Genomic DNA, 23,699 nt, shown 5'->3' on the forward strand with positions numbered 1-23,699 from the left:
AGACGTCATCCCGCTAATGAATGTGAAGCAGAGGCGAGGCCTCGCGTTTCCGCGGCTCTCAGACATAAACATCTTCATCTGGAAGGAATATTTCTCTCGTACGACTCAATGTTCTTTTAGCTTCTTGCTCAATTTCATATAAGCAATAACACAGCATGTGTCACGCGGGGAATGAAATAAAACGTTGTGGAGAAGGTTCGGTGCGAATGTGGGATGAATGCAATAACCATGTTTAAAGAGGTATCAAAGCAGCTTGTGGTGCTAAAAAATGTTAGAACTGCATTAAACGGGAATAAAAACAGCTCTTCAAATGAAAAGAAACAATCTGCTAACACTTGAGTCGCATGTGCAATTAAATAAAATAGCACAAAGACAACAAGTGAAATGAGGAAACTACAAGCCTATAGCCTGATCTTTAGTCTCCTCCAGGTTTGTTTATAGGGCAAGTGTGCAGGTCGTCCCTTTGAGCAATCCTTTTCATAAATCAACGCTACCCAAATGTCCAGTTTGTTGCTCCTGCCGCATGGATTCATTTTAAGAGGATAAATCTCATCTGGCTTATATAAAATTCTCCTGACTGAAACAGAAGCAGCTGGAAGCTGCACCTAAAGCCTCCTGTGTTGATTTTGTGCTCTTGTTTCTGAGTGATTTCTTTTTTTATGTGGACACGGAGACTACTGCGGCTTGATGAGGTTGAAACTACCTCCTGCTGCAAGGCATCTGCCCTACTAAAGCGACCTTGAACAGGACACTGACTCCATACCGGCCCCGAGAAAATGCTCCTCTTACCTCACGGCGAGCGAAGCTACTCGTGAGCGTTGATGCATCCCTATGTCAGCCTCTCAATGTCAGCCTATATTACAAAGTGAGACTCATTTCTAAATAAGTTGGTGTGAGCATCATTCCTGTACTTTCAATCTCATCTGTTTTATAGATGGGACAACACTTGTATATTACAACACTTTTTCTACACATTTCAGGGCAGCATAATGTTTGGGATAATTGGCTTCCCTGGTGTTTGTGATTACTCAGGTGTGTTTCAGTGCTTCATTAGCGCAGGCATAAGATACTTAGGCTTGCTTCTACGATTTAGAGAATTGCTTCTGCGGTTGCCATTGTTCAACGTGTGGAGAAAAGCTGCGGCAATGAAAGTCAAGGTCGATATTATGAGGCTAAAAACCAAGAGTAAAACCATAAGAGACATCGGTCAAACCTTAGGATTACCAAATATCATTGAGAAGATACAATGCGCTGGCGGGCTCTGGAATCGGAAAGGGACTGGTAAGGCCAAGGAAGAGCTCCAGTGTCTTCAGAGGCAGATGTGTCTTTGTCAGAGACTACTATCCACAGGAAACCTCATGAGCAGAATCACAGAGGCTACACTACAAGATGCTAACCTCTAGTTAGCCACAAAAACAGGATGGTTAGATTACAGTTTGCCAAAAAGTCCTTCAAGGATTCTGGGAAAACGTGTTTTAGACAAACAAGAACAAGATGAGCCCGTGTCAGAGAGATGGCAAGAAGGAACTTCCCAAGATCCAAAACACAGCAGCTCCTCTGTTAAACATGGTGGTGGGGTGTTATGGCTTGGGCATGTAGGTACTGGCTTATCACTGATGATGGAAACTGCTGATGGCATTTGCACAATGAATTCTGAGGCGTACTCAAACATCTTATCTGCTCAAGCGTGTGACATATCAACCGCAACATTATTGCAAACACAAACTGAAATGAACAAGCTTCGTGGTTTTACTGTCAACTTGTAGGATGGATTTTTTTTTTATGGTTTAAAAGACCGCTCAGCCTCCAGGATCGTGCCACATCCTCCTTGCCAATTAATTCTGTGATTTGTAGCTGTGCAAACTACGAGCAACAGAAAATTAACAGTGCACACAAGACGTGACTAATTTTGAATTCACTTAATAAAAAAAAAGGAGTTAATAGAATTTTTCACTGTGTTATTTTTTTTTATCTTTTTGAGGTGTTATAGCCACTTGAGACAGATTTATCCTTGCAGGGAGAGGAATAATAAGTCAGGACAGGGTTAATTAGTGGTGCAGCGCAGTGACAAAATATGCAGTAAAAGCCCCAAGCCACTTATGTCCATGATTCAGGGTTCAATAGCTAATTGTCACAGTTTCTGTTAGCATTGGAATCTTTTTATTTATTTCAATCATGCAATTGGTCTATAAATGTAAATTTTAACCACCACCTGCAATATACAGCAGTTCCAATAGAAATTCTGAGGAATCTACATTTTGTTATGGAAAACACCTCTTAAGTGGACCTGAAACTGGGTTCAGCTTCAACAAAATGTGACAAAACCCCATTGGTAGAAATACCAGCTTGCATTAATGCACAGCCTCCGCTTGTGTTCAAAGCAACATCAAAGCTCTAGTTATCCGACTGGACGTGAACTGTGAAACACGTTTTGCTTGCCACTGACAGGTCCGAGACAAAAGTCTACTTCTATCCCGCTCAAGAAATGACACAGTGCTCATATACTAGATCTGAAAAATGTCAGCACTCAAGCCACAAAAATAGCTAAAGTTAGAGTTTAAAGGATGTTTTGTGACCTTAAGAGTAGGATTACCTCCTAAAAGGTTAGACAACCCTCACCTCAAGCCATTCCCTTCTTGTCAATCCCATTAGCTTTCAGTTGCACCAACCCAGCTGTTCAAACCAGGACGTATCTCTAATGAGTTCCATTAACAGTATTACCTGCATCCGGCGAGCGCTGGGGTCACGGGTCAGCGGTAGACCTAACGCTGAGATTAAATTACCCCTGAGGGAGGCAGGGGGGCTTTGGCTGTCTACAGTTTAGTCATCACCCTCCTCCACATTGTGGCAACATACAGAGATTTCTGATTCAAGGTGGGCTGGGATTTAACATGTCATTTCACGGTTCATATGCTCCCTCTGATCTTATTTCTAACCCTGTGGAGTTCAGATGGAGCTTTCAGTGCCGGAAGCATGACATGCAGAGAACTTTGAGAGTACAATGTGATCATGACACTGATCAAGACAGGATTGAACTGGTTTGACCGGAGGTCTCACTGAAGCTTCCCAGGTTTTGCAATTCGTCTTGCAGAGTGACAGCCATTCAAAGCCACTATCTGCCGTACATCTGCAGCGCAACAACCGAATTAGATGGTAAATGGATTTTTCTATTTTAGAGATTTTTTTTTTTTTTAGAAGGAAACAAACAAGGATGAGGAGATAGATACTTGCATTAGTGACCACTCCCAATATCAACATGTCACATGACGGTGAATTGACAGGTGAAAGGCAAAGTACGAAAAGCAGCACCTGAATATGCCAAATTGCAGCCTTGTGGCCTCTTTAAGAACTCTGTTCTAGTCTGACATTATATTGTTTTTCCCCGCCAGGTCAAATCCGTTTTAAGGAGAGTAGAGCGCTACTTTTGGAGAGCTCACTGTAGTCTTTAGACTGGTAAGATTAGCATATAGCAACAAATGCCAACTGAAATAGAAAAGAAAACAAGACAAAAAGATGGTAGGTAAAACAATATTGTCAAATGGCAACTGGCAAGAAATTCATCTCCATATAAACACTGATACTTAAGACATTTGATGGTAGATGTTAGCCAACTTTAGCTTAAGCATCACATTTTTTCAGGCTAAATAATGGTTTAGCTGCATATTGTCAGCTTATTTAGCAAAAAAAATGTATTTCTTGATGTTTTTATATGGATTAACTTTGGTACGTATGTGTGGATTTCTTTAGAAAATTTGTAGGGTTTTCATTTTTTTCCTTCTTGTGTTTTATTTTAACTCGGTGAAATGAACACAGCCCCACTCGCCAATACAAGAGCAATTTTATGCTAACACGGTTTTAAATTATTAGCAACATTTTTGGTAGATCTTTTCCAAATCAGCTCTTGTTACTTGCTGGCAGCGTCAATATTATTGGTGGGAGCCAGACAAAGAGACAGAACCTTAATTACTGTGAGTGGAAGCAGCAGGCTCTGTGTGGGATCTGGAGCCCCGTGGAGTGACTAAGAAGCTTCAGGAGATCTCGATAGGCCCAGCCAGCAGCGATTCAGTCCGAGCACAGGTACTGTAACGTCTCTCACACACACTGCCAACTATAACAAGCAAGTGCACGCACACACATAGAAACAAAAGCCCAGCAACGCATAGATAACCGCCTGAGTCATCCCGAAGGCATTCACAATAACCTCACTAACAAGGGGGGTAAAAAAAAAAAAAAAGAGTGGAGGAGAAGTGAAAAAAAAACACACTGCACAACACAGAAAAGGCCTCAGAGAGCACAGCTCACTCTTGTCTCTCAGACAGAGCCTGAGGCTGTGCATTCCGACTTCATTCTTTGAGCTCAAAAGCATCTGCAAACACCAGTGCTCATCAGACATCCATTTACACGCTCGAGGGAAAACAAATACATGGTCAAAACTTAATGAGGGATTTCTATTGACTACATAAATGAAGGTCAGATTCGTATTACAAGAGCTACCTCACTTCAACTACTGTCCACACTGAAGAAAATCAAACGGCTAAATCTCCACTTCTCCCGCCCCATTTTTGGATCGGTAACTGTTCCGCATGCTCGTCACACGATGTCAGAACAGTAATCCATAATTATGTCATTGACTACACCTGTCGTTGCGCTCCCACCTGATCAGCCTGACGTGCTCTAAGGAAAGAAACAGTCCCGTCAGTCTTACAACCTGCAACTGACCACATCTGTGCATAAACAGACTTTTTCAAATGCTGCCTCACTTGCTAACAACACCCCAGCTGGTACCACTACTTGTCAAAGTGATTTTGCCATTATTTAAAAAACACCCCGACAGTCGCTTCACGGTTTTCTCATTAAGTTTCTTTACGTTTAGAAATAGAAGAAAAACATCCTCGCTGCAAAGGAACATTCATCAGACAAATCTCTTTTTCAGCCACCGGAAAGCACATTTTCAACCATTATTTATTCAGCCACTCTCTGCTAAGTGCTGATTTAGCAGTGGCTTCCATATTTTCACGGCACCATTAAAAGACACAATCCGACCAACTTCAGTCACCTTTCTCAGAGTAGATGTTTATGTCAGTGTCTCAATCAAAGGATGCGCTAATATATTTCTGTATATGATAATAATAATATTAATAATACGCTGTAAACTACAATCCTGACAACTCACCAGGACTGAAGCATTTACACCAGTGTATACGTTTGGCCAGCTCACTGAACAGAAGTGTCGTACTGGAGGACATCAGTGTACTTGCATGAATCCTTGTCGCCCTTAGGGTGACTGATGAGTTGCATTTTTGTTTTTTTTATTTAAAGTTCAATGGAAAAATGTCCCAGAAACAAATGAATGAATTTACACATTACATAAAAAGAAAGAAATGCCAAAACAACCTCTGTCTGGGCAGGAACATGTGAATGTTTTGCATTTTGTGCTCGTTAAATTACTCAAACGTGTTGACAGTACTCAGCAACTTCAGTGCTTTCCCCACGACTTCCTGCAGGCTCAAAAAAGAACAAAAAAGAAAACTCCAAACTTTCTACAATTTGCTTTGTTAACGGCAGCGACTGAACAGAATTAGTGGCTTTGCCAGAATAAATGGGAGCACATCTCTTTTGTCTGAAAGTCACTCTATTATTAACGCTGCAATTACGATGTGGGCCACACAGTATTATAACCAATTATAACACCTACTCTATCCAGCGATCAATCACTGCGTGAATGGACCCATTGAGAGCAGAAGATACTTGTCTAGACCAAATGATGTAATCGCGCTGCTTCAACTCTCCTTCATTTGGCTAATCCGCTGACGCTGTGCCCCGAGTGTTAAAGCACCCACACGCTCTGACCTTTTCCTTATCATAAATCACACACTACTGTTCTGCTGCCAGGATTTTGTTTAACCCAATTTGTCACTGAGGAGACCCCCCTTCCAGCCTGACTGCAGATTCACTCAGAAAGGACTGGGAGCACAATTAGTGGGCGGATCAAAGCATGCCATCCAGACCTCTCTCTCGCCCTGTAATCATGGATGTCAGTAGCCTCTGGAGCTGATAAGCCACGGCTACTGTTTGTTACAAAGCAGAGGGAGGAAAGAACTGGCGACGAGAGCTGCGACTAAGATTTGTTTTCATCAATCTGTGCGTCATTGTTTTTGTTGATCTTTTTAAGGGTTAGAAAATGCGATCTAGAAACGTAAGGCTCGCTCTGTCCGATGATCTGTCTGACAACCAAAAACAACCAAGTTTCAAATACATAAACCGAAACACATAAATGGCAACCAATCATATTTAAGAAGCAGGAGTCCAGGAATATCTGGAAATTTTCACTTTGTACGGAGTGCACAAAAAAGAGAGAAGAAAAAAAAAAAAAAAAAAAGCAACCATCACGGACAGAGTGAAAGGCAGAGGGACAGATGCAACACGCGTGTTCACACATTATTATGACAGAAACGGGTCACTGAAGGTGTGCCAAGAATATCAGACAAATGTGCTGTCAGAGGGCAGTCGCTCTCGTCCGATAGCCGCTTCGGCCTCCTCAGGCATGACATGAAGAATAACCGAAATGCGCTGGCCAACTTTGATCCATTCACCAGCACAATTCTCAGACTTGTCACCGTGCAGTGATGGAGAGCCAGTGGTGTGTCAGATATGACTTCAGGGTGAAGAAAAGTCAAATGAAACATTTGCTGCGACGTGCTTGTAATCCACTGCCATGGTCACGTACACTTCCTGAAGAGCCTTGACACGTCCTCATATTGGTTTTGGAGACGTGAATGAGCAGAAGTGGGGAGGGAACTATGTGGAAGTGTGAGGCGTCCATTATCCAAACCTGTAATCGCACCGACGACTACGCTAATGTTTTGTTTTTTAGTCTAATTATGCAGCACAATGTTTACAGCAGATTCTCTCCACAAGGAAGTTGATGGTATATTTTAGCGTGTTTCCCTTCCACTGCAGTGGTTAATATTCAGAAATGTAATTGTGGATTTCCCGTTTAAAATGTCGTCGCTAGAAGAGTGGTGCTTGTCAAGTCTTGTAAACTGCCAGAGTTTCACCTAAACTTTCAGAACCACACGATCTAGCTTTAGAATTGAGACACAGTGACTTGAACTGGACAGCATCTTTCAACTAAATCGAGCTCAACTGAATTTATTAGAATTTCAAACAGAGCACAATGCCCACGATTGGTACGAACGATGAAACTGAAGCCTGCGATTGTGGTAACAGGTCAGTAACATGACATCCAAGAGAGACTGCGTCTTTCACAAGTTAAGATGGTGATGGGAATCACAACTCTGGGGAAAAACTGTGGGGGCAAGTCGCTCCACCAACTTAAGAATAATGTTCCTAAGTATAAAATTGCAAAAGAATAAGAAATCAGCAAATGCTTAATAATATTCAAAGGAATTGGAGCAACATATTTTTCAGGGGCGGCTTTGCTCATTTCAGTAAAACAATGCAAAGCTTTGCCGTACCTATTTTTTGTCTTTCAGCTTTATTCAAATAAACATGCAATTAAACTGTTGAAAAATTAAAATAAATCAGCGTAATCTGTCACTCTTTCTCAGGGCTGTAAGGTTGGAGGACCTGCCACACCCTGCTGACGCTAAAGAAAAAAAAACGGATGCAAATTGTTCAACCGAGAATGTGTCATTGATTTTCTTGAACTTCCTTAAGTAGACTTATCTTTGCACACCTCTTCTCACAGTTAGACTGTCTAGATAATACTCAATTAACACCCTGTGAAGCTCATGTGAAGATGCTGTAGCTGCAGTGAGACTGCTGATCACTTTGCTAACACCTGAAAGATGGATGACAAAAAAAAAAAAAAAAAAAAAAAACACACCTGGAACTACTGAGTGAGTTTACATGTAGAGGAACATACGGTGTTTTGTGATAATACTGCTTCGGCCAGCACAAAACGGATCAAAATCAGCCCTGAAGACTCCAAACAGCCACCACCTCCACTGCTCCTAACATCCATCTATGAGCTTAATTCCTTTCTTCACCTGCACAAAACTAAACAAAGCCCGTATATCTCAAAGTGCACATTACTGCAGAGCATCTGTAAAGTGACTGCATTATCACAGATATACTAATAGCAGCTTTGTGCTGAGCCTAGAGGTGAGCTTTCTGTGGGTCACAGGAAGCTTTCAGGTCCAAATCTGGGATGCACTGGGAGAACCCACGCAGGGGGTATGTTGTGCAACGAGCTTTCCTAACAATCACAGCAAACCATGGTATCATCTGAGCGGACAGTGATTGGGAAGAAGTGTTATGTTATCACAGTCACATGACATAGCCCCAGGGTGTAAATCAGACCCCCTTTTTCTGCTTGGTGTTTAACTTTTGAGCCGAGCCCGACTCACCTGTGACATCTGGGGTCTGAAGTTGATCTCCTTCAGGTCCACTGATCCGGGTGAGAGGTTGTGCAACATCTGGCACAGAAGCACCCCGTCTCGCAGAGCCTGTGCCAGGTCGAAGACGGCCGCCGAGGGCCACACGACCCGGTGGTTCGGGGGCAGGACCTTGCAGTCTATCAACCACCGTCCGCATTGTCTCCACTCCTCCATCTCTGCTCCGGAGACTCTCCTCGCGAACAAACCCGAGTCCTGGAGCCGGTTCACAGGCGGTGGGGAGCCGCGTTTCGCTGCGCACAAGCGGGCAACTACGGTCGATGTCCTATCGGCTCTGGGTGTCTTGAGCATTCACGTTCAGATCTGCAATCAGGCAATTTCACAACTTCGTGTAAATACCAGCTGGCCACCGCACTATACCCTGACGCATGTCAGCTCTCCTGTGCACGCAACATGAAGCTTTGATACAGACCCAAACACTGATTTACTTCGGGAGACGGCTTCGGTTTTACGGACATTTTCTTCTCTTCATTCTCAAAAAAAAAAAAAAAAAGTTTTTCTTTCAGGCGTATCCAACCCAAAAGGCGTGAACAAAGACGAACAACAGTGGGGAACTAAACAGCTGGATGCTGCGGTTTGTCATATAGCGACTTCGCTGCTGTCTCACTGTCCAGCGTACAAGCAGCAGAGTCTACGTGTGAGTAAAGCCGTGTTTCAACCTGGTTACATACTGAACAAAGCCCGGAGTCACTCACTGCATTTGCATGTCACGGTTCGCCAACCACATGTAAAATTATGTACTTCCACTCATTTCCGAGAGGAGAAAAAAAATAAAATAAAGAAAAGGGGTTTAGGGTTCCGCGCGCGCACACAGAGGAGGCTCACAACAACGCTCGTGTTCCCCCCTTTTCCACAACACAGTCTAAACGTCGCTCTCCAGCAGCGGAAACATGTCCAGAGGGAGAAGAAGAAAAAAAAAAAGAGGAGTCCGTTTGCGTTTATCCAGTTCAATGTGAAGTTAACGTCTCGCGCGTCCACTCACGCCCCCCCAAAAAGCAGCGTTCCCGTTTAAAGCTGAGCACTTCTGAGATTTCGAGCTATCTTCCGTTCACGTCCTCGCTCGCATGTCTCCCTCTCCCTTGGTTTCCTTTCCCACCGAGATGTGTCACGGTCCCAGCTTCCCGGGCTGCTCAGATTTGACTCGTCCACGCTTCGGGCTCGGTTCCTACAGGGGAGGGGGGGCTACCTTCCATGTGCCGGTTATCTCCTGCGAACTTATCACTCAGATAGTGTTTCCCGACTCTGCTGAAGTATATTCATACTCCCAAAAAAAAAAAAAAATGGGAGTTTCAGGGAGTATTTTTGAACTGGGTATCTGAGAGTTGTGGGCGCGCCCCCTGCCGGGTGAAGCGCGCACTGCACGCGCCCACTGTGGATGGTTACCTTTTGCAGCTTGACGTGCCCACACTGATGTTTGTGTGATTTGGCCTCATTGTGACATTTGCAACATAGCTCAACGGTGTTAAAAGATTGCGCTGACCAAGAACAGTGAGCAAAAGATATGAGAAAACACTTCCGATAAGCAGAAAACCTCATGTGCTCTGCTTATCAGAAAACATAAAAACAAAATGTCACAAGGCACGACATAACCAGAAACACAGCAGTGAAACAGAGGACACAGCAATTTTTCAGAAAAAAAAAACACGTTTACAAAACAAAAACACCACTTTGAAAAACAAAAAATAGCTTTTAACCAGTGCTCTGTGATGTGGCTTTTAGATGATTCTTTTTGTATTTTGGTAAATGTGGTGTTTTTCCATTGTGTTTTTGTTTTTTTAATTATGTTAATTGTTGTAGTTTAACTGTATTTCTAACTGTTGCTGAAAAAAAAAACATCTGCTCAGAATCAGACATCAGAGGCTGCTTTGGTAGAAGATACATTCACCCATTTTCTGCTGTTCACCCAGGACTGAGTCAGGACCCACAGTGGGACATGTCCGAAACACTTCTCCTGACCTGGGGTCCGTTTCACAAAGCAGGTTCAACCAACTCTGAGTCTATTCCTGATCTCTGAGTTGATCTACTCTGAGATAGAAAACCCTGAGTTTTCGGTTCCACAAACGCTGATTTGAGTGAGGTTAATCAACTCTGAGTCGGTTCACCTTGAGTTTAGCGCGTGCACCACAACTTTAAAAAGCCAGCATCAATGGAGCCCCGATTCGACGAGTCACCTTGGCAACGGGGAAGAGGAGGGGCTACGATTTTACGTTTTTAGAAATAAGTGCAACACCGTTAAAGGGACACTATGTAATTTCTTCCCCCATCTAGTGGTGCAATTTTATTTTGCAAAGTTGAATGAATTTGCTCTCTAGCGCCTCACGTTTTCAAATGTGCGCTGCAACTTCTTGAACTACGGCAAGCGGAATGTGTCAAGATTCAAGAAGCTATAGCTTCAGACTCAAGGTCCATACAAACAAAAAGAAATCAAGACACACAGTACAAAGGATTATATAACACACATACAACAACACTATGAATACAGATGACAGATAACATGTCAGATAACATAACATCTCCTTTGGTGTGCAAGCAATGCAATTAGTCATATTCCGGGAGTTACCGGAAGTGACGTTGACGCAGCGTTAGCATTAGCCTGTGTTAGCAATAGGAGCATTAGCAGCGGTAAATAAACTCCCGGTAAACTTACAAACTTTCTAATGCCTCGTTTTGTGAGCTAAGAGCCTATGTGTACTACGGCAGAAGTTTGGTAACAATCAATGCATTATTAGTGGGATCATTTACGAGATAAAATCTATTTAGCATTTATTTTTTTTTTTAAACTTTATTAGTAAATCAACAAAATAACAGTTTACAAATGTGAGCATAACGCCAAAAAGAAGATATCCAGGGGGAGCATAGGAATAATAATAAAAAGAAGAAGATGATGCACTTACAAAAAGAAAGCTAATGAACACAAAGACATATGTGCCAAGGAATAAAATCTATTTAGCATTAGCGGCTGTAATAAGCCATTTGGCGGAAATGACGTCACAATGACGTCATTTCTGCTTGTAGGCCTGGTGGGGAAATCGCGATTCGAAGTGCTTTATGTCCCTCTCGGCACTTCGTCATTTTTCATAGAGCGGAAGGACATGGCAGCCTCCATAGAGCTTACCTGCTCTATGTAGATACAGACAAGTTATTCTTCACTCAGGAGGATAAGTGAGATTTTTGACAGAGATCATTTTACACCAATGAGAACTAACTTATGAATGAATATGTTGATTTGAGCTAATAAATGACTTAATTTATTACATAGTGTCCCTTTAAAGAGCTCAGTGCAAATCTCATCCACTCCCAGGGTTCTTACCGCCATGGAATTGTTGAACTATCTCAGCAACTTGAGCCCCAGTGATTAGCAAGTTCCTCCTTAAAGTCCCTTGCCCCTACTTGCATCAATGTAGGAGCAGGGAAATCTTCTTGTCTTAGGTGAAGGCATCTTATATTTATTCTTGCAATAATCCAAAACAAATTGTCTTGACAAATGTTGTTCAGAACATTCTTCAGCATTTTAAAAGAATAGGCTGAAAGCTAATCATGGCAAACTCAAGACAGACAAGCAACAACAGAGGGGCCTTTTGCCCGGAGTGTAACAGTCTTCACGTGTGCAGTATTTACACTTTAAGACAATAATCTTGCACAGTGTAACTGCACTAGCCTTGCCACCTGGTGGAGTTGTCCAGGTGTCTCCGTTGCAAACTACCTTTGGCAAGACGGAGTCTGGATGAAGCATCGGCTGTGTGTTTTACTAGCAAGTGACATTTAACGTGTGGCAACGTAAAAGTCTTGGGTCCAAGTGTTTCTGTAGAGAGAGGAGGCTTTCTCCTGGCAACCATTTCACACAAGCCACACTTGTTCAATCTTCTTCCAGTTGTACTGTCATAAACGTTAACATTAACATGCTGAGGAGATTGCGCTGAGGTTTAACCCAAAATTGGAATCCAAAATTGGAAATTGCCCTTTAACCCCTCCCACATTGATGGGCAGCAACAATTGCTTCTCTCAGATGATTGCCGACATCTCCTTGGCACAGAATTAACACACACCTGAATGTTCCAGACCAGCAAAATGCCAAAACGTCTGTAGTTTTTGTTAAATAAATAATGTAACAGTGTATTATACCGATATAAGCAAGATGACTTTTCATGATGTCATGTAAAACCTTTAGAAGAGGCTGCGCTTGCTTATGGCGAACTGGTCTTCCACTTTTGTCTGCTGCTCCAGTTGTTAATTAAACAATTTAGTATACATTTACTGCCCAACATATTAGAATAAACTGTGCATAAAATGTTTTAAAGAAGTGGCTATGTATAAGCTCCAATTGCAAGTGTAATCTAAAAAATATTCTATAAAGTATGAAATTTAATTGATTTCCATAAAAAAAAAAAAAAAAAAGATGGTCAGCCATCTTGTACGCTGCCAAATTCTGCAGCAGGAATCGTGTTGTTCCTTGTTTTACAGTTGATCATTCACGACACACAGTTTGTTATTTCAGGTAAGTGGCCTCGAGGCTAAGAGGAACAAAAAAGGCATTAGTTGCAAAAATGCAGAGGATGAGATTCCTCAGGAATGAATGATCTGTCATGAAATAGTTTCAGTTTTAAAACTGAGTACCAAGGTGTCAGTCTGAGTCAGAGGGGCCGATATAGATGTGCCTGTCTTACATGTTGTAGGTCCTGCCACAGAGATGGAGAGAAAAAGAGAACAAGATATGCACAAGAGTTCAGTTAGGATTCACATTCAGCTGAATTGTGACGTAAGTCATAAGCACTTCCATCAAGCCACAATATTTATCATGGTTCTTAACAAGGTCCATACTGCGTTGCTTCATAAAGGAACTGACTGAGTAACTGGCTTATTCTGTCATACCATGCCCCAATTCAATCCCAAACAGAGCTCAGAGTTTTACAAATGCCGATTAAATCAACAAAACCATCAATCAGCGTAGATTTCAAACACGGATGGCAACACAGCAATAAGGAAAAACTGTGCGCACCGAGGCATTTAGCTGTTTCAGGGCCCCGAACCAGAGAGATTTACATCAGGCAACAGGAAACACTCACATTTCTTGTTCTGAGTATGAGTAACTGGGACTCTGAGAACCTCAGGGAGGGGTCTCCTGCTGGGGCCCAGAGTCAGGACTAAACAAGGTGAGGCTGCGTTTGAGCTTTATGCTCCTAAAATCTGGAACAGTCTTACTTAATGATTATTTTTTATGGAATGATTTTATTTGCCTTCTTGTGATTTCATGTAGCTGCAAAGCACTTTGAATTGCCTCGTGTACGAATTGTGCTCCACAAACAAACTTGCCTGTGTGAAAATCTGCTGGTATTTACAGATTGTGTTTGCTGCCCCTCAAGTGGACGAAAAAAATCCGCTCACTCCAGCTTAAGAAGTCAATTTGGCTTTGAGCGACGGGGTCGATGTGTTTTCATGTCTCAGATACTTTATTGGAAATAAGAAATATCAATGCAACCCTCTTAATTTCAAAATCTTTGATCCAAACCCAGATGTCCTCCTGTGATCCAACAGAAATATATATCACCATAGATCAGTTGGGTTAAGTTTTGTTTTATTCTGTTGGTGGGTGATCCCCTTGTTCGTCTTACAGTGTCGCTTTTGTAAGTGAAATAATCCCAATTGGTCAATTAATCACTTAATTGCCACTAACATCAATATGCCACCTGTTCCTAGTTAAACCCCCTTTTGTCATGTCTCATTACTCTCTCAACTCACTCATCACCGCACTTCCTCGGCTCCAGATTCCCACAGGGACCCAACATGTTTAGCCAATTTATCCTCGGGCATGAAAGAGAGCGGCAGAAGAAAACCTTGTTTTCAGTGCTCCAATCGCATTTGAAAGAGGATTTGAAAGATTACAGCGTGGGGGCTCTGCGTGTGCAAGTCGAAGCTTGCAGTCAGCATGGAAACAGGAGTGTGCTCACAGAGGCTTCCGGAGTCATTCTGATGACCATGCTTTACTCTCTGCTCTAAGTCCTGAGAACCTGGTTGTTGTTGGTTCCTCTCACACAGGGATAATGTATTTTGATGACTGGTCGTAGCATTATTTGGCATCAAATGTCCTCGTGGCAGCAGCTTCCCAAAGAACACAGAGGATCGGGTGTAAATTTCATTCAGTTTGGGAGTGGGCAGCTTTTTTCTTTGACAGAGACCGCACTGAAAAGCCTTTCTTATCATAGTTTGTACTGATATGGAGCGAGAGAGACAAGATTGGAACATGACCCAAACAGATCTCAGAGGCAAATATCCTGTTAGCTTAGTCAGAAACATTCAATCCAGTCAAACTGCGGTTGGTGATTTTTGGATTCAGAGCCATTCTAGAGAGGAGGGTCTTCCGATTCTCTCGACACCTTCAATCCGTGTTTAAACACCATATACTTTAAATGTTACACGTGGTCCTTTGAGGATTTCCTTCCCCAATCATCAAGAGGGCCGGTGAAAATGACTGTTAATGGAAGCTGAAGCTGTGTCTTAATGCAGCTCATTATAACACAGCAAGATATTCAACTCTCAGGGCAATCTTCCATCTGGAATCCCGTTCTCCTGAAGATGTGGGAGATGCATAAATGGTTGCCCTTTTACACAGTGAAATCAGTGACGTAGAACTAGCCAACGGCGCCATGAGATCGCTTAACTTTTAAGGGACTGTTTCAACAGTCCCATCAACATTAAATATGGCTGATAGGCCTTAGGTCTTCACCTGGGAGGGAACTGTATAATACAAGGTTAAAGAGAGATAAAGGAATAAAGAAAAGTGTCACTTGAAAAGACAGTGACTTGACGCGGAGCAGTAACACAGGAATTCTGGGGTTTTCAGCACCACCGGGCCACAATTTTACAGCAAATATGACATTATGTGACGCTGCACGGTTTCTGTTGATAGTAAATGACGTCTCCAAATCGCCGGTTGTCGAGACCAATAACGGCGAGCCAAGAGATTTCAGCAGAATGCAGCCGGCACGTCTTGTTATGGCTTTTCCTTGAACACGTCGGTGCACTTTCCTGAAAAAAAAAAGATAACATTCAGGAAAAACACAGCGTACAAAAAGCAAGGACATCTGGGAGTGGAAGGTTGCCTGGTTAAGCGCCACAGTGGCAGAACAAATCGGTCATTTTCCACTGGTACACCTTCGCTGGTGTGGAGACGGTCACAGTTAAAGACTGTGAGAGCTTACAGTATCGGTCCGCTCACAGAAGTGATTTTACTGTGTGAATGTGATGCCATGCTGCAAAGTATCCTGCTCAGCGAAACCTCTCCTTCCATGAAGAATGAATTTGAAATAGATTAAGCACCATAACGCCCATGACAAATTGAGCATATTAAAAAGAACAGGCTCTCACTCACACAGAACAGTATCAGCTTATTTGCAACCAGAGGTCTCGATGCATGCTACATAAGCACGAATCGATCACCTAACAGAAGTGCATGCATGTGCACTTTACCTCGTATGTCTTGTTTCAAAGTGGCATTGACATGAAGCTGCATCGAGTTTTTGTTTACTTCCTATTGGGCTTTTACAACGTGTGTGTGGTAGTGAGGGGAGAGGAGCCGGCAGCCATAAATCACAGTAAACAGCCTCGCGTATAATGTGTTTGCAGAGTTGCGTGTGCGTTCTTTTTGCGTTCAGATTCCCACACTGGGTGGTGGCGAGAAGAGGCAGAAATGACAAGCTGCCACTGATGTTGTGGCACTGATCAATCATGACCCGCAGCTGCTTGGGACCGCAGGGTGGCATGTTCCGTGTGGCACGACGGGGAAAGCGGGGTCACAAAGAGCGTATCATCCGCAGCGTGCAAAGTGCACGGACAGCAGGCTGGGCCAGGCTGGCGCACGGAAAAAAGGTAAATGATGAACGGCCCCCGCAGCGTGCGGTTTGGGTTGCTCTCCGTCCAAGAAGCGTGGACTTGACATCATAGTCAGAACACATCCTTTCAGATAAGGAGGTATCAAGCTCAGTTCCACTGTACAGAACATCAGAAGGTGTATGTTAGTTTTCTTTTTTTTTTCATTTTTAAGCAGCACATGATTGCAGAGTGTTGCAAAATAACAGATGCACCATGGTGTAGAATTTAAAACCACATGAAGAAAGCTGAACATGGACCTTGGTGGCCATCTGCTGGCCGTTTCCTGAACAGCGCTTGGTTTGGATAGCCGTCACCACCCCCGAGTCAGTGCTTCACTCCCCCACTTTTCTTCCATCATTGCTCCGACTGCACAGACGCAACGCTTTGTGTGCGTGCTGACGGCAGCACGGTGGTTCAGTGGAGCGGCTGGCTGGGGAGAGCACCAGCTGTTGGGCAGCGTTGGGCTGGCGCCAGTTCCTGCAGAACAGTTGGCCGGCCTGCAGGAAGCAGAGTTAATGTTTGAGTCAGGACTGCTTTGTTTCACTGTGGAGCCGTTTACAGAAGAGCAAAACCTTAATGGCTCACAGTGTAAAGAAATCAATGTGCTCCTGTCATAAGTCTACAGATATCATGCTGATACAGAATACAGAAAATACAGAATTTTCACTGCTACAGAAAGCTGATGCTAAATGATACGACTTACATTGTCCACACTTGGATTTCTTCACACGCACTGTGATTAAAAATAAGAAGAAATAAAATGACTAACAAATCAGTGTCTTGTCCAGCAGAGTATCCTCCAGCTCTGTCGTGTTTTTAAGCATTTGATAAGAAACACTGGAGATTGTTATATTGGGATAACAAAGAAAACAGACTCAGAAAAGACAGGAGTACAAAAATGGTTAAGTTTAATTTTCAACGTACTGAACATAAAACTTTAACAGATAGAAAAATAATCATGTTTAAAATCTTTGAAGATACATATTTTGGTCAAAAAAAACAACAACAAATAAATATAACAGTACAGGGATCAGGAGTCACCGTCTTCTGAGCTGGAGTTAGTGGAGCTGCTGGTGGCTAAATCTGAAGAACTACTGCTGCTGCTGCTCATGTGATGAGATGCAGTCTGACTGCTCTTCTCTGCACAAAGGGAAGCAAAAGAAAACCAAACACCATCACCGATTAAATGCTATGAAGGCTATGAATGCTATAAAAATCAGCAGCTCGGTGCCAAAGGTTTCACGTGAAGGTGGCAGGAGAGGTTTTTGTACTCACTTTGAAATTTCTTGAACCTCTTGTACAGGGACAACTTGACATATTGCTCCAGCTCACGCAGAGTCGACGGCTTAAGGATCTCAAAGTCGATCTCGATCTCATCCGGGTTGCCGCTGCACACGTTGGGCTCTCGTGCCTGAATGATCTGCACCACGTGGCCCAGCTTCGTGCCGGGTAACCGGTTAATGTCCAGGCTCAGCTGGTGCTTTTCATCATATGTCATCGGCAGAGATTCGTTGTCTGAATCCCAGTCGTTGCTACTTTTCCATGGTGGCCTAAAATAAGGGCAGAAGAGTAAAGCGATCCATGTCTGTTTGTGTGTGTGTGTTTGGGGGAGGGGTTAAAGGGAAGTAAAACACCATACCTGGAGCTGGAGCTTGCGAGACATTTGGAACTTGTAGTTCCTTTACTTTGCCTGCTGTGCTCTCTCTTGTCCTTCTTTGGTTTATTCACAGGGGCTTCAGACAGGGCAGCGAGCTGTTCGTGCACACTTTTAAGCTGGGTCGAAAGCCGGCAGAGATGGGTTATTGTGGTGAGGTATCAATAAATCAAATAAAGTGTCAAGAGAAATAGACACACCTGGAAACCAAAAAACAGAAACAAATGGAGTGTCTGCAGCTGCAGGGTAGCTGCTGAGTGACTCAGCAGGTGGCAGGGAACGTAAAGCTCAGAGAAAATATGTATTAAGTGATTTACTTATTGCTTGAAATCAGCTTATGATTTTGTTAGTCAGTCGTATGCTTTGTTCTTGTTTCATTTTTTATTGTCTCTGTGGTATAACCGGGAGCCGAAGAGCAATGCAAATAAGTTTGCTTGTTATTGTACTGCAGAATAAATCTGAAGCAGCTCCTCAGATCTCATCACACACAAACTCTTTTAAAACGCAGCCTGTGCATAATTTGTGCTCTGTAATAACCCTGGTTTTACACGCCGCGCTGCCACTTACCTGAAGCAGCCGGGACACAAAATGACTCAAGCAAATTCTCTCAGATAAAGGCAATATTTTCATTGTATTCAACAGATTTCTGTTTTTTTCAGGTAGTGCAGACTAACAGTACTGTGAGATGAAGCCAACCTGTAAGCATTTACGGGGTCATCTTTTATGTGACGTAAAACTTTGCCATGTAGAGATCTGTGCAGGAGCTCACCTGATCTTGCACCTCAGCAAGTCGGGTGGCACGTCCCTCCGCCAACTCGGGTTTGTCCAAACTGGAGGAACTGTTGCCATTAAGCCCACAGAAAGCTGCACTCGTAGCAGATGTGGGACCAGGCGGCGCAGTCAGCTCCACGCGCTCTTCGGGCATCTTTGCAAACTTCTGCTCAAACACTCCCTGAAGGCACCAGTCGCCCAACGACAGAGCAGAGGGGAAATATAAAGCTGGGCTCAAGAGTCAGTTTTAATACTTTAATTATCAAAAAGAAAAAAAAAAGAAAAAAAAAAATCACAACACACCTGAAGTTTTCGGGCCATACTGACAACGCTATGATGTGAGGGGTTGTATTTGTAACAGTTGGAAAAAATCAACCGCACATCCGCAGCAAACTGCTGCACCTCTTGGTATTCTCGTCCATCCAGCTTTTGCTGCAGTTCAAAAACAGAAAAACAAGTTGAACCACAAACGTGGGGGACTTTGTGGCAATAATTCACAGGCACTGATGGCTCAGTTTACTTTAACAGTGCAGAGATCCATGGGGTATTTGATGATGTCGTGGTAATCGTGCAGCCCCAGAGCTCCAGCGTCTACAGGCTTGTAGAACGGCCAGGCGTAGGCCATGTGTTTCTTGCCCAGCATCTCCTTCAGGATCTCACCGCAGTACTTCAGCTGTTCGGCCAGGCCGCCCTGCTCAGCTTCTTGACGTGGAAGTTCTTTCTCTTCAAAGCCGCTCTTAGAAGGTGCGACCGCTCGGCCGGCGCTTTCATGCCTCACCCTGTTTTCTACTAAAGCAGTCAAACATATTGTCGAGAACGTATCAAACTTAAACGAGTATGTAGTATGTCGCCTGAAGTTGTGTTGCAGTAGCTGTTTACGGACAGAAGTGAGGTACCTGGAGTGATACTTTTCTTCCCTTTTCCTCTGGCAGCGTGGGGAAGAAGCTCCACTTCCTTCTGAGGCATTTGGGCGACTTTTTGAAGGAAAATCTTCTCCAAGGCGAGCGCCATCAGCACGATGTCGTCTGTTGGCTGCAGAGGATGAAGCGGAAGCCGTTAGGATTTAGTATTTGTGAGGGTAACAAGCATCGTGCACTTCCGAGTCGCAGAGCTCCTCACCTTGTTATATATGTAGCAGTTGGTGAACATGGTGTTGAAGTCTTGCATGCACTCACTCGCACTCCAGTAGTAGTTGTTCTCTAGCCGTTTCTTGATGGTACCCATGTCCATTGGCGATGTAATTATCTTATGATAATCCTGATCAAGAAGAAGAGGCAGTGTCAGATGAATGTCCTCTTTTGTTTCCCCTCCACCTTACATCGTTAGGAAGCTCTGCCAAGTCTGACTGATAGGGAGAAGTTAATCTGCGTTCAATTGCTTCATTCCAAACATCCACCATTTTCCTATTCATCATGCCTCCGCCCTCCAGAAGGGCCACTGAAATTTTGTTTCATCGTACATTAAAATACAATATGTAAAGCTCTCTGGGTGACTGATTGTAAACAGTTGTAATCTGTATAAACGACTTTAGAACCATTTAAAACAAAGCCTAAAAAAATATTCTATTAATGCTCTTAAAAGTGTAAACACCAATGTAATTATCTGCCAGAATAAACTAAGCTGTCATTGTTGGATAACATCTTGATGGGACGTGACACCTCCGTACTCACTGTGTTTATGTAGGGGTGTGCACAAGAAACGGGAGGCGAGGAGAAATTGAAAGAGGTGAGCAAATCTTAAGACAACATTAGTACAATGGAAGCAGTTTTACTCCAGTGAAAATAAACTTCACATATGCTTTTACTGAAGGTGACAAAGATCCTTACAGAACAAAGATGTGTGTGTTAGAAAAAAAAAAAAAATCATCTCACTAAAGCATCCGCAGTCAGAGGTAAATGAGTTTATATGTGCAAAAGAAATCGTTATATTGTTGGAGACTAAATCTAATATTGTTACGGGATGTGTGTACAGCTGTCTTTAATATAGAGATGTGTCACAACTGCAGCTGAATAAATAAACAAAGCATTCACAAATGCAACAGATAACCGCTTCCCTGTTGTGTTCAACTGAAAGCAAGATTTTCATATTGATCGCCCACAGCTCAGAGGCAGAAATCCTTTTATTGCACTGGCTTTGATTGGGAATATTTAGTAATGTTCCAATATTTTTTTGGCTGAAACTATGACGAACAGTTCTTCCGTTACCTCAGTGATTGTAGATAAATGATTGGTCTGGCAATCGACTGATCACTCAACAAGTGGAAACTACTCACAGGTAGTCCAAGAGTGACCGCATCGACAGGCTGGTAAAAAGGCCAAGCGAACTGGTGCCGCCACAGGGTTTTGATCACTACTTTCTGCATGTACTGCAGCTGGTTGGTCCTCCGGCCGGGCTGGCTCGGACTGGTCACCTCTGGAGGTGGAGGGTTCTCGAGCTGCGGAGGGTCCGGCTCTGCGGCTGCTGCAGACATGATGGTTACAAGCCGTCTGCTCGTTTCTGCCGTCTTGTGGAAATGATGTAGCGTTTGCCCGTCAGCTCAGCAAAGACTCTGAGGGAACTCCAGTCCACGTCAAACATACTTCTCATTCCACACAACTCAAACCTGCTGATGTAAATGAAAAGTTTCAACGGTTATGACGGTGCAGTTAACGGCCCAAACATGACAGGTATGTTGACAAGACTGCCTACTGGATGCGGACATTTGAAATGTGAGGGAATAAACAAAATAAAAAAAAAAGACTTTACTTACATCGGAATACACTTTAACCACAATTCCACACACATTATCCATCATTCTGTTGGACATGTGGTACCTTTTTTTAATGTTATTAAGCTTGTGAGAAGAATTTAGATCCATGCATTGTTTTATTTACCACCAGCCCATGGGAGCCGTTGATCTACCGCTGCTTTGACTTTGGTCATTCTGATCTAACGTGGACAACACCATGACAAAGATTGCCCAGTCAAAGCAGTTGTAGACCAACTCCCCAGAGTTCCCTGTTGGAGAGACAAACGCAGCGCCACCACAGTATTTACAAGGACATATTTGAGGTCAGAAGTGATTTGTTGAGTATGTGGCCTGTCAGATTTGATAACACTATGAAAATGGCATGAAAAAAAAAAAAAAGGCAGATAAGATGTTGGTCCTATACTGACAAACCAGTGGCCCACACTACAGTTTGGTATTATAGCTGTCAAAATGTGAGGCCATATCCAAGTGTTTTTTACAACACTTATTATAATAAATTCTAAGCAATATTTGATGCAATTGCAACAAGACAAAAAACGATGTTAGATTAATTTGGCTACAACTCTTGCTCCATCTCCTGTAGGTAATGCGTATTTTTTTTTTAAGTTGGCAGTGCCAATTTTTCACCAGCTGATCATTTCACCAGCAACAGGAACAGAAACCCTCCTAATGGGGTGGGGTATGGACAGGATTTTGAAAAACTTGAATGCCAGCAGCCTGTTTGGTGGCAATTCCAGGCCCAAGAGAAAAGTTACAAAAGATATATATATATATATATATATATTTTTTGTCAGCTGCGACGGAACAATAACAGATTATCAATTCGGGTGCTTTCAGTTATCAGACAAGCCGGAGGAGGGTTTTATTAGTGACTGAAATCTTTAAAATCCTTTAATACCCTCCCCCCTCCACGTTACACACCCAAGAACAAACTAAATCTTCGGTCGAGAAAAATGTGCAGTGAAACTGAAGCATGGGCACAGCCTAACTTCATGCCAATGATTAACTATGTCTCCTGCTAATAAATGTCGGTGTGGCGCGACAGTTTGCCTAATATAACGCTAAAATACTAGACAGTTTCGCAAAGTTTTACAATACCAAACTGCAGTAATATGTCACAAGGCCAGTTAATGAACATTCAGCTCGTTAGCTTAACTTGGCTAGCTGCTTTAAGCACTTGTATATGGTGAAACTGACTGGCAGACAAAGGCTGTCATAAATACGCTGCAGAATTTATCATGGCAAGACTCAAATTCACACGGAAAACTAGGGAATTTCGATGCGGGTTTCTTTTGTTTTAATGCGGTCAACCTTCCGCTAACTTTTGGCAGTCTTTCTACCTAAACTCGACCTGGATTTGCCTGGGAGCTAGCTGCATTTTGAGATAACGGAGCAAAAACACCCGTGTGTTCGTTCCACAGCAAGGACCTGGGTAACGAGTACAAAACCAAAAAAAAGAAAAAAAAAAGAACAGCCAAGCACTAAACTTTTTACCAACTCGTTTTCTTATGCGAGCGTGTAGGGAGGAGAGTTCAGACGCTGCCCACTTGAGAAGGATTCACACCTCGCACCGAAACCCAAATAAGATAAATAACCAACTCGCGCTAACTCACACAATGCGTTAAAACCTACTAAAGTGTTCTTCACTAACCTGCAATGGGCATGGCTCGAGGGAGGGACCTCGAACTCTGTCGTCAGTGGCTTTTTCTTCTTCGTGGTTTATTGACGATTCGAAAGTAACGTCTTCCAGCATTACCGCCACCTGGTGAGCTGGCATGCCTACACTCAAGAATTACAGTTTGGAAATGAAATACTTCTTTATTTACAGAAAGCCGCGTTTTTTCCCCACTAATGAACAAAGAAATAGCTGAAATGGATATTATATAAGCCTGGGGTTGAGAAAAGTATTTGTTCCGTTGCACGTTATTCAGTGTAAAATTTGAAGCGACAATATTGTGTTACAAGTGATAAATCTGATTGAGACAAACTATTCCGTATTTTGTATAACAAACTGGTGTGATAAACGAAAATATTACAAAATACTACGGCAAATTTAATGATTGTCATTGGCTTTCTTTTCAATATTTGTGAAATATTATAATATATTATATTATTATTTATATATTATTTTACATGTAATATATTATATGAATATTGGTTTAATATATTAAACAAATATGGAAAACAAAGCCAATATTAATCATGATAATTATCATTATTATTAATAATAATAACCTTT

At 42.8% G+C, this 23,699-nt stretch overlaps 2 protein-coding genes across 21 annotated transcripts in view; both read right to left on the reverse strand.

Moving 5' to 3' along the window:
- Positions 1-9,701, reverse strand: part of vav2 (vav 2 guanine nucleotide exchange factor) — a 187,182-nt gene extending 177,481 nt beyond the window's left edge. For 12 of the 14 annotated variants that reach the window (XM_075455553.1, XM_075455548.1, XM_075455550.1 and 9 more), the window contains exon 1: positions 8,373-9,701. In XM_075455553.1, the coding sequence (XP_075311668.1) occupies positions 8,373-8,711 (339 nt within the window). In that variant the 5' untranslated portion in view covers positions 8,712-9,701. The remainder of the gene's footprint in view (positions 1-8,372) is intronic. The other 2 variants (XM_075455542.1, XM_075455554.1) reach the window with 2 other exon arrangements.
- Positions 9,702-17,177: 7,476 nt separating this feature from the next.
- On the reverse strand, positions 17,178-23,201 carry LOC142372609 (bromodomain-containing protein 3-like). Of its 7 annotated transcripts, none has more exons than XM_075455556.1 (10): positions 23,112-23,201; positions 20,984-21,316; positions 19,831-19,968; positions 19,608-19,743; positions 19,232-19,500; positions 19,015-19,143; positions 18,710-18,892; positions 17,926-18,059; positions 17,562-17,836; positions 17,178-17,426 (listed from the first exon to the last, which is right to left on the reverse strand). In XM_075455556.1, the coding sequence occupies exons 2-10, from the start codon at positions 21,179-21,181 to the stop codon at positions 17,317-17,319; spliced, it is 1,572 nt and encodes a 523-aa protein (XP_075311671.1). In that variant the 5' UTR covers positions 21,182-21,316; positions 23,112-23,201; the 3' UTR covers positions 17,178-17,316. The 7 variants fall into 7 exon arrangements, with proteins under 7 accessions (XP_075311671.1, XP_075311675.1, XP_075311674.1 ...); XM_075455560.1 differs by having other exon boundaries at positions 20,984-21,313; positions 23,112-23,176; XM_075455559.1 differs by lacking the exon at positions 23,112-23,201 and adding an exon at positions 22,959-23,104.
- Positions 23,202-23,699: the final 498 nt, after the last annotated feature.

Source organism: Odontesthes bonariensis, chromosome 22, assembly GCF_027942865.1.
Source record: "Odontesthes bonariensis isolate fOdoBon6 chromosome 22, fOdoBon6.hap1, whole genome shotgun sequence".
Lineage (NCBI taxonomy): Eukaryota > Metazoa > Chordata > Actinopteri > Atheriniformes > Atherinopsidae > Odontesthes > Odontesthes bonariensis.